This window comes from Amblyraja radiata, chromosome 3 (genome assembly GCF_010909765.2).
Source record: "Amblyraja radiata isolate CabotCenter1 chromosome 3, sAmbRad1.1.pri, whole genome shotgun sequence".
In the NCBI taxonomy this organism is placed as follows: Eukaryota; Metazoa; Chordata; class Chondrichthyes; order Rajiformes; family Rajidae; genus Amblyraja; species Amblyraja radiata.
Genome location: NC_045958.1, coordinates 119171861 through 119185914, shown reverse-complemented (window position 1 = coordinate 119185914; position 14054 = coordinate 119171861). Strand labels below are relative to the sequence as shown.

At 45.3% G+C, this 14054-nt stretch overlaps 1 protein-coding gene across 1 annotated transcript in view; it reads left to right on the top strand.

Moving 5' to 3' along the window:
* Window positions 1-7810: 7810 nt before the first annotated feature.
* Window positions 7811-14054, top strand: part of dhfr (dihydrofolate reductase) — a 43349-nt gene continuing 37105 nt past the window's right edge. The window contains exons 1-2 of the mRNA XM_033018739.1: window positions 7811-8054; window positions 11115-11164. Of these exons, the coding sequence (XP_032874630.1) occupies window positions 7963-8054; window positions 11115-11164 (142 nt within the window). The 5' untranslated portion in view covers window positions 7811-7962. The remainder of the gene's footprint in view (window positions 8055-11114; window positions 11165-14054) is intronic.

Genomic DNA, 14054 nt, shown 5'->3' with positions numbered 1-14054 from the left:
ACATACTTGGCTAATAAAGTATTATTATGATTATGATTATCATGCAAAATTTCGGGCTGTACTCTGGGCAAGAATCGTATTGGTTAGATAAATCCAACGGTGCTTCACAAAAGTGAACGTATTGAAAAGTGAAAACTAACCCAACTTAGAGTTTGGAAATGGACAATCATTTTAACAAGAAGCTTAATGAAAAGAAGAAGGACAGGCTGAATGCTTAAGATAATGAATTGCAGCGCATGGAACAAGTGAAATGCAGGCATACCATCAATGGTGGACTAAATCGGAGTGGACAAGCTGAACGGGAAGGGGGCAAGACCTGTCGGGACGAGGACAGCAAACTGGACCAGGTGCATGGAAAAGGAGGGGAGTTGTAAAAACACATGGAATTTTACATTTGGGGATAAGAAGATTAGGAGCCAATGTTGGTCAACAAGGATGAGCTGAACATTTAGGGATCACACTTATATATAACCATTTAACGATTACAGCACAGAAAACAGGCCATCTCGGCCCTTCAAGTCCATGCCGAACACTTATTTTCCCCTAGTCCCATCTACCTGCACTCAGGCCATAACCCTCCATTCCTTTCCCGTCCATATACCTATCCAATTTATTTTTAAATGATAAAATCGAACCTGCCTCCACCACTTCCACTGGAAGCTAATTCCACACAGCTACCACTCTCTGAGTAAAGAAGTTCCCCCTCATGTTACCCCTAAACTTCTACTTCTTCTTCTTGTAGGATTCCGGCAGTGTAGACGCTGCTAAGCGTATTACTGCCCTCCACAGGTCAAAGTTTGAACCAAATTCTTACATACAGTCCTGTAACTTGCAGGAATTGAAGAACAGCCCTAGATATCAGTTGATGTTTCTCACTGTGTCCAAACAAAGATAAAACAGAAAAAGCCTCAACTCCAAGTCCTGTCAGTCTAACAAACAATACTTTTCTTTCTACCCTATATTTTTTACATTCTAGGAAAACATGCTTAACTGTCTCATTACTCCCACATTCACACAAGCCAGAAACATGTTTCCCTACAATGCACAAATAGTAATTTAACCCACAATGTCCCAACCTCAATCTACACAGTTTAACTGAGTCCCTACAGGACAGAGATGTACAGAAACATATTTTCCTAACTTCAGATTGTATAGAAAAGTAGTGTCTACCCCTGACTTCCATTTCCCATCCTCTCTGCCATTCTTTTGTTAAGCCCTCTTTAATTATTTCCCTCAGTTCCACTCTCCCCAATGATACATGGATATCTATTTCTCTTCTTAAACTCTCCTTTGCTATGAGGTCCACCTGCTCATTCCCCCTCACCCCAGCATGCCCGGGAACCCAGCAAAGAGTGATGTTACACGCAAACCCAATTCTAGAAAACACACTCAAGATTTCATTTAGAATGTCAGGACGAGCTTTAGATTTCCCTACTCTTAAAGTTTCAAGAGCAGCTGCAGAATCCGAACAGATAATAACTTCTCTAAAACTGGCTTCCTCAATCCACCATAGAGCCCATTGAATTGCCATTAATTCAGTCGTGAGAACAGAGCTTCCATCAGAAATGCGCCGGCCAATCTTCAACCCAAGCTGCTCTACATACACTCCAAACCCAGCTCTCCCACTAACTGGATCTTTAGATCCATCTGTAAAAACAATCAAAGTGCTCTCACTGATTGAATTAAGATATTCCACTATTCTTGGAGTCACCTCGCGCTTATCTTTTTCCTGAAGAAAAGCAAGCCCCCTAAACTTCTGTCCCTTAATTCTCGAGTCATCAAGGGATCACACTTAATGTTGGGCAGCAGAGAATTACATGATCTGAAGTTCAGGAAATGTAGAGAGTGGGTTAGCCTGGAACGTCTTTAATTAGTCTGGGGACACAACAAAGGCATGAATATGAGTTTCAGCAAGAGATAAAATGAAGTACAGTAAATCCTCGCTATAACGGACCCTAGGAGAGGGAATGGTACCCTTTATTGCCGATTGTCTGCTATAACTGAGTCGGGGTTTTCCCCATTGATTTCACAGCCCGGGCTTCGGGTCAGATTCCTGGAGCCCCGTCATTGAGAGGCCATTGAGACCTCCTCTCCACATGGAGCACAGCGGCCCAAGAAGCAACCAGGGAATGGCAATAACCCCTGAAGAAACATATCAAATTCATAAAAGATTGGACAGGCTAGATGCAGGAAAAATGTTCCCGATGTTGGGGGAGTCCAGAACCAGAGGTCACAGTTTAAGAATAAGGGGCAGGCCATTTTGGACTGAGATGAGGAAAAACTTCTTCACCCAGAGAGTTGTGAATCTGTGGAATTCTCTGCCGCAGAAGGCAGTGGAGGCCAATTCACTGGATGTTTTCAAGAGAGAGTTAGATTTAGCTCTTAGGGCTAAAGGAATCAAAGGATATAGGGAGAAAGCAGGAACAGGATACTGATTTTAGATGATCAGCCATAATCATATTGAATGGCGGTGCTGGCTCGAAGGGCTGAATGGCCTACCCCTGCACCTATTTTTCTATGTTTCTATGTTTTTTCTGCCCTTGCAGATTCCCAGATCCAGGGATTGAGAGCAAAATGGGAGGTCTGGGGCCTTGGGGTGGCGGTGTGACAGGGTGAGGAAACCCTGCCCCTCTCGAACTGAGATTCCCATGACCAGCTGCCCACCCAGAGTTCAGGGTGAAAGAACGTGGTGCTGCATCGGTAGAGTTGCTGCCCTACAGCTCCAGAGACCCAAGATCGATCCTGACTACAGGTGCTGTCCGTACAGAGTTTGTATGTTCTCCCCGTGACCATGTAGGTTTTCTCTGGGGGCTCTGGTTTCCTCCCACACTCCAAAGACGTACATGTTTTTAGGTTAATTGTAAATTGTCCATAGTGTGTGTAGGATCATGTAAGTGTGCAGAGATGGCTGGTCGGCGCATACTCGTTGGACTGAAGGACCTGTTTCCGCGCTGTATCATTAAACTAAGCTAAACATCAAACTTAAAAGTTAACTCAGTTTCTCTTCACAAAGCTAACCTGCTGAGTGGTATATGGTTCTTAAAAGCTAAAATTGTATTTTCGTTACTGCAATACTAAATGCTGTTTGTTGCACTGTTTAATAGAATTAAGTGCCAATCAATGTGATTGCTTGTCAATTTCAATGCCTTGTCAATTTCAATGTCTTGTCAATTTCATGCCATGTCAATTTCAATGCCTTGTCAATTTCAATGCCTTGTCAATTTCATTGTCATGTCAATTTAAATGTCATGTCAGTTTCAATGCCTTGTCAATTTCAATGTCTTGTCAGTTTCAATAGCCTCCACCGTCTAACTAGCAGCCCGCATTCTTAAAGAGACAGTCCGCTATAACCAAAATCGATGATATAGAGGTCCACAATAATTAGTTTTTACAGTAGTGGCAAAGCTATGAAATGTTTCAAATGCACCAACCAGATAAAATCACAGAACGATACAGAAATGAAGTCAGACTATCATTCCTCTGTGAGATAATTGAATGAACCTTCTCAACAATTCCTGTGCAATGGAGTTACAAGAAACTACAGATGCTGGTTAACAAAAAAAAGACACAAAGTGCTGGAGTAGCTCAGCCAGTTAGGCAGGGTCTCAAGAAAACATGGATGGGTGATTTTTTCCGGAACAAGGTTTCAGACAAGAAATATCACCTATCCGTATTCTCCAGAGATGCTGCCTGACCCTCTGAGTTCCTCCAGCAGTTTGTGTTGATTCCTGTTCCATCTCTTTCCCTATTGTTGAGAATGGAGATGTGGAGGAATTTTTGAGTGGTGAAAGAGGGTGGTGAATCTGTGGAATTCATTGCCACAGACGGCTGTGGAGGCCAAAACATTGGGTATTTTTAAAGGGGAGATTAATACGTTTTTGATAAGTAAGGGTGTCAAAGGTTATAGGGAGAAGGAGGAGAATGGGGGTTGCAAAATAGATCAGCCAGGGTCTATTGCTGGAGTAGACTCAATGGGCCGGATGGCCTAACTCTGCTCCTATGTTTTATGGTCTTATATACTTGATCCTTGGAGACCCAAAACATTGTCTGCCCATTGCCTCCCCAGGTGCTGCTAAACCTGCAGATTTCTTCCACCACTTTGTGTTATATTTGATCTTTGCCTTCATAATCAGTTCAAAAACAAAGATGTTATGCCAAACGTCTACAAACAATAGTTAGGCAATTAAACAAATTGTTTTCTGTGAGCACTCATGGAGCATTTTGATAAACTTAGACAAAATAATTTCCATTGGTATCAGGGGCAGGTAATTGGCAGAGAAAACAGAAGTGAGAATGAGTTACTTGAAGGTATTCATTTGTAGGAAGTGGTTGGAGAGGGGGCTAGCAAAGGTGAGATGAATATATTAGCAAAATTACTAGAATAGAGTTATATGGAGAGGTTGCATTTGGTCAACAGCAAGTTCAGCAAGTTATTATGATCTGAAATTATTTCCTGAAATAATGATGAAAAAGGACAAAAGACAAGACAAAGGACATTTATTGTCACATTGGTGCAATTAAATTTGAGTTGCCATTGCAGCACACAAATAAAATAAACACAACATTATAGAATTGAACATTAAACATAAAAAAACAACCCCCCACAGCGGGATCAACGTTTCCCACTGTGAGGGAAGGCAGCAAAGTTCAGTCCACTTCCTCGATGTTCACCCGTGGTCGGGGCCTATTGAGGCCTTCGCAGTCGCCGCTATGGCGGCCGGTGTTTCTGGTCCTCTCGCCGGGATGATGGAACTCCAGCGTCGGAACAGAAGAACACTCTCAACGGCTTGGAGTTCCGAAACGGCCGCTTCCTCCCGGAGAAAGCAAACTCAATTAGACAATAGACAATAGGTGCAGGAGTAGGCCATTTGGCCCTTCGATGTGATCATGGCTGACCATCCCCAATCAGTACCACATTCCTGCCTTCTTCCCAAAATTGTTATTTAAAAATGAGTTGGATATTTAATTGATCAGGGCACAGCCTCGGGATAAAAGGGCCTACATTTAGAATGGAGATGAGGGGGAGTTTCTTTAGCCAGATGGTGTTGAATTTGTAGATTTCATTGCCACAGGCTGTGGTATGCGAAAACACTGGGTATTTTGAAAGCAGAGATTGATAGGTAAGAGTCAACAGTGTTTTATTGTCATACTAGACCAAGTGCAGACCCGTTGGATCTGTTCTGCCAACGTGTGTTTGCGGGGGGGGGGGGGGCGGGGGCGGCATCACACACACTAACCACCCACACACACACACACACTAACTATCCCCGATATTATATTAATATTATTAATTTGCTCCTTTTACCCCATAACCCTATCCACTGATGCAAGCCATGATGACTTTGGCCTATTTTATCGTCAACTTCCAAGTACTCCGTAACCTCATACTTTATAATGTGACTGCCAGGGGGCGCTGTACAATGGCAGCTCCGCCGGCAGTCTGTTTGTTTTTTCATCTTTCTGTAGGCTCTGCGGCCTACCATCGATGGAGCTGGAGGTCTCCTCGGACTGTCGTGAGCCCACCGGGGGCGCGGACTTAACATCGAAGCGGATCCCTTGCCTGGGATCGCTCCAACCGCAGCCTGCGGACTTACCATCAAGAGCTCGCAGTCTTGGGAAAGGACGAGTCGGGAGCTCCAACGTTGCGGAAGTTTCGACCAGCTCCGACGCGAAGTTCGATCCCTAGTCATCCTGCTAGTTTCACTGTCGTCCTGCTTAACTTCACTATTTCACTCGTTAGTTTCGCTGGTTATTGTACTTCTCCACAGCCAACAATGGACCATTGTGGGCTTCACCTTTCCTTGATCAACGTTTCTGGCTTCGATTTGTCCTTCTGCATTCCTTCCTGCACATTTTGTCCACTCCACTGCGAAATCTCCTCAAGATATGCTTACTTTGAAGAAGTTCTCCTCCTCTCTCCGGCGAGAGTTCTGGAACATCCCCTCTCGCTGCTCCTTCTCCGAGATTCCTCCTGCTCTCCGACCACACCAAGTCCACAGCCAACAATGGGCCATTGTGGGCTCCATCTTTCCTTGATCATCGTTATTTTTCACATGCATTTTATTAATTTGTTCTAAATCTTTCGATATCACCCTATATCTCTTGTTTCCCTTACCCCTGACTCACTCCGAAGAAGGGTCTTGACTCGAAACGTCACCTATTCGTTTTTCTCCGGAGATGTTTTCAAGAGAGAGTTAGATATGGCTCTTAGGGCTAAATGAATCACAAGGCATATGGGGAAAAAGCAGGACTGGGGTACTGATTTTAGATGATCAGCCATGATTGGAATCATAGTCTTCTTCTTCTTATCGAGTCCACATACAAGATTAGAAATTGTTCAGCCAGAGTTGAACACACTTCTCGGCATCTGCACAATGGTGTCGGTCTTGTCACTTCTTGTGCGTGGTGGTGGAAAGATTGGTGGAAACAGGGTCGCGACGTGAACGCTCTTTCCTTGACCCCGGAATCATAGTGATCATAATGGATGTCTCTGCCTCAGAGGGCGGGGGAGGCAGGCTCTCTGGATACTTTCAAAAGAGAGCTAGATAGGGCTCTTAAAAATAGCGGAATCAGGGGATATGGGGAGAAGGCAGGAACGGGGTACTGATTGGGGATAATCAGCCATGATCACATTGAATGGCGGTGCTGGCTCGAAGGACCAAATGGCCTACTCCTGCACCTATTGTCTATTGTCTATTGAATGGCGGTGCTGCTCGAGGGGCCGAATGGCCTACTCCTGCACCTATTTTTCTATGTTTCTATGCTGCCTCGCCCGCTGTTACTCCAGCATTTTGTGTCTATCTTCCTTTCATTCATTTGTTCTTAGCACCTCTCCATATTTCTAGTTTCCTTCTCCCCGACTCTCCGTCCGAGGAAGGGTCTCGACACGAAATGTCACCAATCTATGCCCTCCAGAGATGCTGCCCATCCCGCTGATTTAAGGGCCTGTCCCACCAGCATGCGTCTAGCGCGACCAAACGTGGTCGCTTGAGGCGTACGGCCTCGCGGGGCTGGTCCCACTTCGATCGCCGGAGGCGTATGGAGTTGTGCGGGGCTGGTCCCGACATCGCGCGGGGCTCCAAAAATCTTGTCCAAAAATTTCTTACCTATGAGCACTTAAAACTGTTAAAATCCAAATGTCCGAAAATCCCGCGCGACAACGGCCTGTCGGCCCGCAGCCTCATTGAGGCCGTACGCAGCGCCTCGACGGGCGAACGCAGCGTCTTGACGTCGTACGCAGCGTCTTGACGTTGTACGCCTAGCGCGAGGCGTTGCGCGATGACGTCTCCGCCCGACGTCCAAATTCAGTCAGCCCGCCTCCTGCCCAGCTGATTGGTGAAGGTGCACAAAAATGCTGGAGAAACTCAGCGGGTGCAGCAGCATCTATGGAGCGAAGGAAATAGGCGACGTATCGGGCCAAAACCCTTCTGAAGAAGGGTTTCCCCTTCTTCCTGCCCAGCTGATCATCCCCAATCAGTACCCCGTTCCTGCCTTCTCCCCATATCCCCTGATTCCGCTATTTTTAACAGCCCTGTCTAGCTCTCTTTTGAAAGCTGCACCCGCTGAGTTTCTCCAGCATTTTTGTGTTTCCCTCGATTTTCCAGCATCTGCAGTTCCTTCTTGAACAGCTGATTGGTGAGTTTGACGTAAATTACGTCACGCGCGAACTTTGAGCGAACTTGCCGCTAACTCCGCTTCCGTTTGGTCGCGCTAGACGCATGCAACGGCCTGCTGGTGGGACAGGCCTTTGTATCAATTACTCCAGTACTTTGTATCAATCCTCTGTGTCTGTAAATTAGCTACAGGCTGCTCTGGTGACGTCATTTTGGCGCGTTCTTCTTGCCGCGCTGCTGCCAGGAGCGCACTTTCACTCCGCTCTTCAAAGTCTCGCTTTTCGCTCGTAAAGACCGGTTTAAAACAAACACAAAAAAATAATAATAACAAAATAAAAAAGAGGAGAAGATGACCCGTCTGATCAACTCCATCGTAGCCGTCTGTCCGAACATGGGGATCGGTAATAATGGGAAACTTCCCTGGCATCCGATAAGATTGAGGCAAGTAATGCGGAGCCCGAGTTACCCTCAGTGTGTTCCTCTGGATTATCCATTGGCTCTCACGGAGAATTGTCCAACACAAACCCTAGACAATCTCCTGGGCTCTGACAAGCCAGTTTTTTTGCCTTGTGTATTAAGATAGTTCTCTTGTGTTCCAACCTAATGATTCTGTAGCTTTTTTCTTTAAACAAATAAATAGCAATCCTTCAGATCGGGTTTCTTGCAATTGTTTTGTTTTCTTTCCTATGATGAGCAGTTTTAAAACTGTTAAAGCCTTCCTCTGCCCTCTGTTAGCGCTGGGACGCCGGCGTGCCAGATATCCTGATGTTAGTGAAATACACCGTCATGCATTCACATATTCTGTAACTCTGAGCGGATACATTCAATGTACAAGAGCGGCCGGTTACTTTCTTAGATTTGGTGGAATAATTTCAGATGGAGCATTTTACCCGTTTGAATAAATTGTTCCTGAAATATGGATTTGGTCAAAAGAGCCTTTGGTGAGTTCCTTGTGAGAATAGACCAAAGGTCCCGAGACATTGTGCAACGTTAAACAGATATGCTGTCGCCTGCCGCTTTTGTTCATAATATCAGGGGGCAGAGAGCAATTGCAGATAACTCTGTTTATTTTTAAATCGGGAATTGATTGGGATCAGAGTGCGCACTTGCATCAATAAGGCCAGGCAGGGACTGTACCAACGTTTAAGAAACTGTTAGACAGGTACATGGATAGGACAGGATTGGAGGGATATGGACCAAACGCGGGCAGGTGGGACTTGTGTAGCTGGGACATGTTGGCCGGTGAGGGAAATTTGGGCTGAAGGGCCTGTTTCCATGCTGTATGTCAGAATGAGGCATGATTAATGAATCCGCTGTAGAAAAAGAAGCAGGAATAGGCCCTTTGGCCTTCAATGCCACTTTTCTAATCCCTCCTATCCCTAGATTGCCCGAACATCTAAAATATTTTATATATCTTGAATATATCTATTCAGAAATGCTGCCCGACCTGCTGAGTAACTCCAGGCTTTGTGTCTATTTTGGAGGCAGCCTCTGTAGTTCCTTATGTCTACCTTTATATCTACAATGAGGGTCAGCTGTCTGCTCGGTCTGAAGAAGGGTCTCCACCCGAAATGTCACCCATTCCTTCTCTCCATAGATGCTGCCTGTCCCGCTGAGTTACTTCAGTATTTTGTGTCTATCTTGAATGAGGAGTCCTCTATATTAATTTGTAGAACGTGTGAGGGGAGGTGCTAGCAAAGGTGAATTGAACACGATGGCGCGATATTAGAATAGTGTGTTATGGAGAGGTTGGATTTGGTCAAATAGTAAATTCAGCAAGTCAGTCCTCTGAATTTGAGACTGTGACATCTGGTTCCCTCTACACCTTAGCTGGTGGAAACATTGTCTCTACATCTATCCCTGTCAAGTTATGTGAAAAAAATGTTGTACATTTCAAAGAGGTTTAATTTAATTCTTACAAAACTCAAAAGACTATAGAGCCATGGAAACAGCCCATTTGGCCCAAATAGGGCGGCATGGTGGCGCAGCAGTAGGGACCTGGGTTCGATCCTGGCTATGGGTGCTGTCTGTACGGAGTTTGTCCGTTCTCCCCGTGACCTGTGTGGGTTTTCTCAGAGAACTTCGGTTTCCTCCCACACTCCAAAGATGTACAAGTTTGTAGCTTAATTGGCTTAGACAATAGACAACAGGTGCAGGAGCAGGCCATTCAGCCCTTCGAGCCAGCACCGCCATTCAATGTGATCATGGCTGATCAACCCGAATCAGTACCCCGTTCCTGCCTTCTCCCCATATCCCCTGACTCTGCTATCTTTAAGAGCCCTATCTAGCTCTCTCTTGAAAGCATCCAGAGAATTGGCCTCCACTGCCTTTTGAGGCAGAGAATTCTTCACAACTCTCTGGGTGAAAAAGTTTTTCCTCATCTCCGTTCTAAATGGCTGACCCCTTATTCTTAAACAGTGGCCCCTGGTTCAGGACTCCCCCCAACATCGGAAACATGTTTCCTGCCTCTAGTGCAGTGGTTCTTAACCTGAGGGTCATTTGGGGCTTTGCCGGGGGTCATGAAGGGGACGCAAATAAGATATCAATTTGTTAAGCCCATGTATAGGAACCTAACAAAGGTACATACCACATACAGTATTTTGTTCGTGTATGTGCATACTGGTGCCAAAAAGGTTAAGAACCACTGCTTTAGTGTGTCCAATCCCTTAATAATCTTATATGTTTCAATAAGATACCCTCTCATCCTTCTAAATTCCAGTGTATACAACAGAGATCAAACTGGTGAACATTCGCTGCACTCCCTCTAGTACAAGTCTATCCTTCCTTGGGTAGATAGACCAGATATGAATACAGTATTCGAAATGCCATCTCATCAGGCAATATAATAGAATGATATCTCTTGCATGGGCGGCACGGTGGCACAGCGGTAGAGTTGCTGCTTTACAGCGCCAGAGACCCAGGTTCGATCCTGACTACGGGTGCTGTCTGTACAGAGTTTGTACGTTCTCCCCGTGACCGTGTGGGTTTCCTCCCACATTCCAAAGACTAACAGGTTTGTAGGTTAATTGTCTTCAATTGTAATTTGGCCCTATTGTGTAGAATAGTGTGAGTGTGCAGGGATTGCTGGTTGGCGTGGACTCCGATGTGCCTGTTTCCGCGCTGTATCTAAACTAAACAATAGAGGTGAACAAACTATTAGGCCAGGACACAAGAAACTGCAAAAGCTTGATGGGCTGAATGACCTAATTCTGCTCCTAGAATTTATCAACTTAGATAAGCTGGTCCCCGGAACATTTTACATTCACATTTCTGGTTTGAATGAAATAGACAGTTGGAAACTTCTTATTTCTCCCCATCCCTATCCATTTAACTTTTTATCCCCCTAAATCGTAACATTGACATGAGTTGTAACCATAGGTTTCTTCAAGAATTAGACTTTCACAAAATGTTGCAAATAATATACAAATGGCTACATTTCCAAATTTTAGTTGCATTCTCTTAAAGTAATTGTTCCAAATGTGCTCTTTTATATATTTTCAGCAAAGAGTTCAAACATTTCCAGAGGATGACATCCACCCCATCAGTAGAAGGTATTGCCGACGCTTCTGAAGAATTGCACTGAATGTCACACAATTAAAATGCAACTATTGTCCCCATTGGGAGCTGTAGATCATTTACTTTTACAGCAGCTAAGGTTGAATTTGTGTGTCTCTTTCAAAGAGGATCACGTTACATTCAGTAAGGTTGTATAAAGTTGCTTTGTGTTCCTTGAATTTAGAGATGGAAGGATGATTTTTAAGAATTTTTTTTCCAATGAGGAAAATATTCTGGACAATGTCAAGAGACTTGCTGCCCAGAATAAATGTGTGGGGATAATCTCACTGTAGGTGGCACTGTGGCACACAGGTCCCTTGTCAATCCTTTGCCCTCTATTATTTGACTTTTCCATCCGGGGAAAAATCCTGAACAGGCGCCTGAGACCCGAGTTTGATCCTGATCGCGTCTGTGTGGAGCTTGCACATTCTCTCAGGGTTCCCTCCAGGTGCTCTGGTTACTTTCCACATCCCCAAAAACGTGTGGGTTGTAGATTAATTGGCCTCTGTAAAAGTGCCCCTAATGTGTAGGGAGTGGATGGAAAAAGTGGGGTAACATAGAACTAGTGTTGATAGGTGATCAGTAGTCGGCATGGACTCGATGGGGTGAAGGGCCAGTTTCCATGCTGTATCTCTAAACTGAGCTAAACTAAAGAGAGCCAAGCAGTGTTAGTTTAGTTTAGAGATACAGAGACACAGCACGGAAGTAGGCCCTTCAGCCCACCGAGTCTGCGCCGACCAGCGACCCCCGCTTACTAACACTATCCTACACACATTAGGGACAATTTACAATTAAACCAAGCCAATTAGCCTACAAATGTAGGCTTGTAATGTAATGATTTGAGAATTAAGGGACAGAAGTTTAGGGGTAACAAGAGGGGGAACTTCTTTACTCAGAGAGTGGTAGCTGTGTGGAATGAGCTTCCAGTGGAAGTGGTGGAGGCAGGTTCGATTTTATCATTTAAAAATAAATTGGATAGGTATATGGACGGGAAAGGAATGGAGGGTTATGGTCTGAGTGCAGGTAGATGGGACAAGGGGAGAATAAGTGTTCGGCACGGACTAGAAGGGCCGAGATGGCCTGTTTCCGTGCTGTAATTGTTATATGGTTATAAACCTGTGTGTCATTGGAGAGTGGGAGGAAACCAGAGATCCTAGAGAAAACCCACGTAAGTCACGGGGAGAACGCACAAACTCCTTACAGGCAGCACCCGTAGTCAGGATCGAACCCGGGTCTCTGGAGCTGTAAGGCAGCAACTCTACCGCCATGCCACCGTGCCGCCTAAAGTCAATTCTGAAATGAAATTGGAAAACAGTACATTATGCAGAAGGTTGTTCCAGGAGAGATAGTTATGTATATCAAGGGAACTGGAGCCATGTTAAGTAGATGACGTTAATCAACAACGCTGCCCATAAACAGTCTCAAATTGAGTGACGCCCTGCTGTATAATTAGATGCCTTCTCTTGTTTCAGTGACCTATTTATAAGCATTATTGTGTTGGACATTTGCAATATTGCTTTCCCACCACTTTGTGTCACTGTTGTATTGTATACATTTAGATTCTTGCTTTAGATGGTGCTGTATACACAAATGTGGGCAAATGTCCAAACTAACCACTATCCAGGCACCATATTTATTTAGGCCTGAGAGCTTTAAAATCAGGCAACTTGAGCAATGAGGACACATAAAGGAGTACAGCATGAGAACTGGCCCTTCAGCCCACAATGTCTGTGCTGAACTTGATACCAAGACCAACACTTGTCTGTCTGCACATCCTCCATATTGCTCCATTCCCTGCATTTAATGCAATTCCTCACATCCACGCCTATCAAAAAGTCTCTTAAATCATATCTTCTCCAACCACCACTCCCTGCAGCGCATTTCAGGCACTCACCATCATACGTGTAAAGCATAAACCTGCCCCGATACATCTTTAGATTCAGATTCAATCTTTATTGTCATTGGCAGTGTACAGTACAGAGACAATGAAATGCAGTTAGCATCTCCCTAGAAGAGCGAACATAGAATAATGAACAGCAGAATATATATATGGGGGGGGGGGGGGGGGGGTGACTGGCAATCACCAAGGTGCAGAGTTAAGTTGTGTGACAGCTGCAGGGAAGAAGCTGTTCCTGGACCTGCTGGTCCGGCAACGGAGAGACCTGTAGCGCCTCCCGGATGGGAGGAGGGTAAACAGTCTGTGGTTGTGGTGAGAGCAGCCCTTGACGATGCTGCGCGCCCTTCGCAGACATCGCTTGCTTTGGACAGACTCAATGGAGGGGAGTGCGAAACCGGTGATGCGTTGGGCAATTTTCACCACCCTCTGCAGTGCTTTCCGGTCGGAGACAGAGCAGTTGCCATACCATACTGTGATACAGTTGGTAAGAATGCTCTCGATGGTGCAGCGGTAGAAGTTCACCAGAATCTGAGGAGACAGATGGACCTTCTTCAGTCTCCTCAGGAAGAAGAGACGCTGGTGAGCCTTCTTGACCAGAGTTGAGGTATTGTGGGTCCAAGAGAGGTCATCAGAGATGTTGACCCCCAGAAACCTGAAGCTGGAAACACGTTCCACCTCCGTCCCGTTAACGTGGATGGGGGCGTGCGTGCCACCCCTAGACCTTCTGTAGTCCACAATGAGCTCCTTGGCCTTCTTGGAGTTAAGGGCCAGGTTGTTGTCAGCGCACCATGCTGCTAGGAGCTGGACCTCCTCCCTATAGGCCGACTCATAGTTGTCGCTAAAATCAGGCAAATGTGAATATAGATCAGTGGAGTATAGGAACAGGCCCTTTGGCCCTCTATGTGTGTGCCAACTCTGATGCCAATTTAAACTAATACCATCTGTGTGCACATGGTCTGTAACTCTCTATACCCCTCCATCTTCTTCAC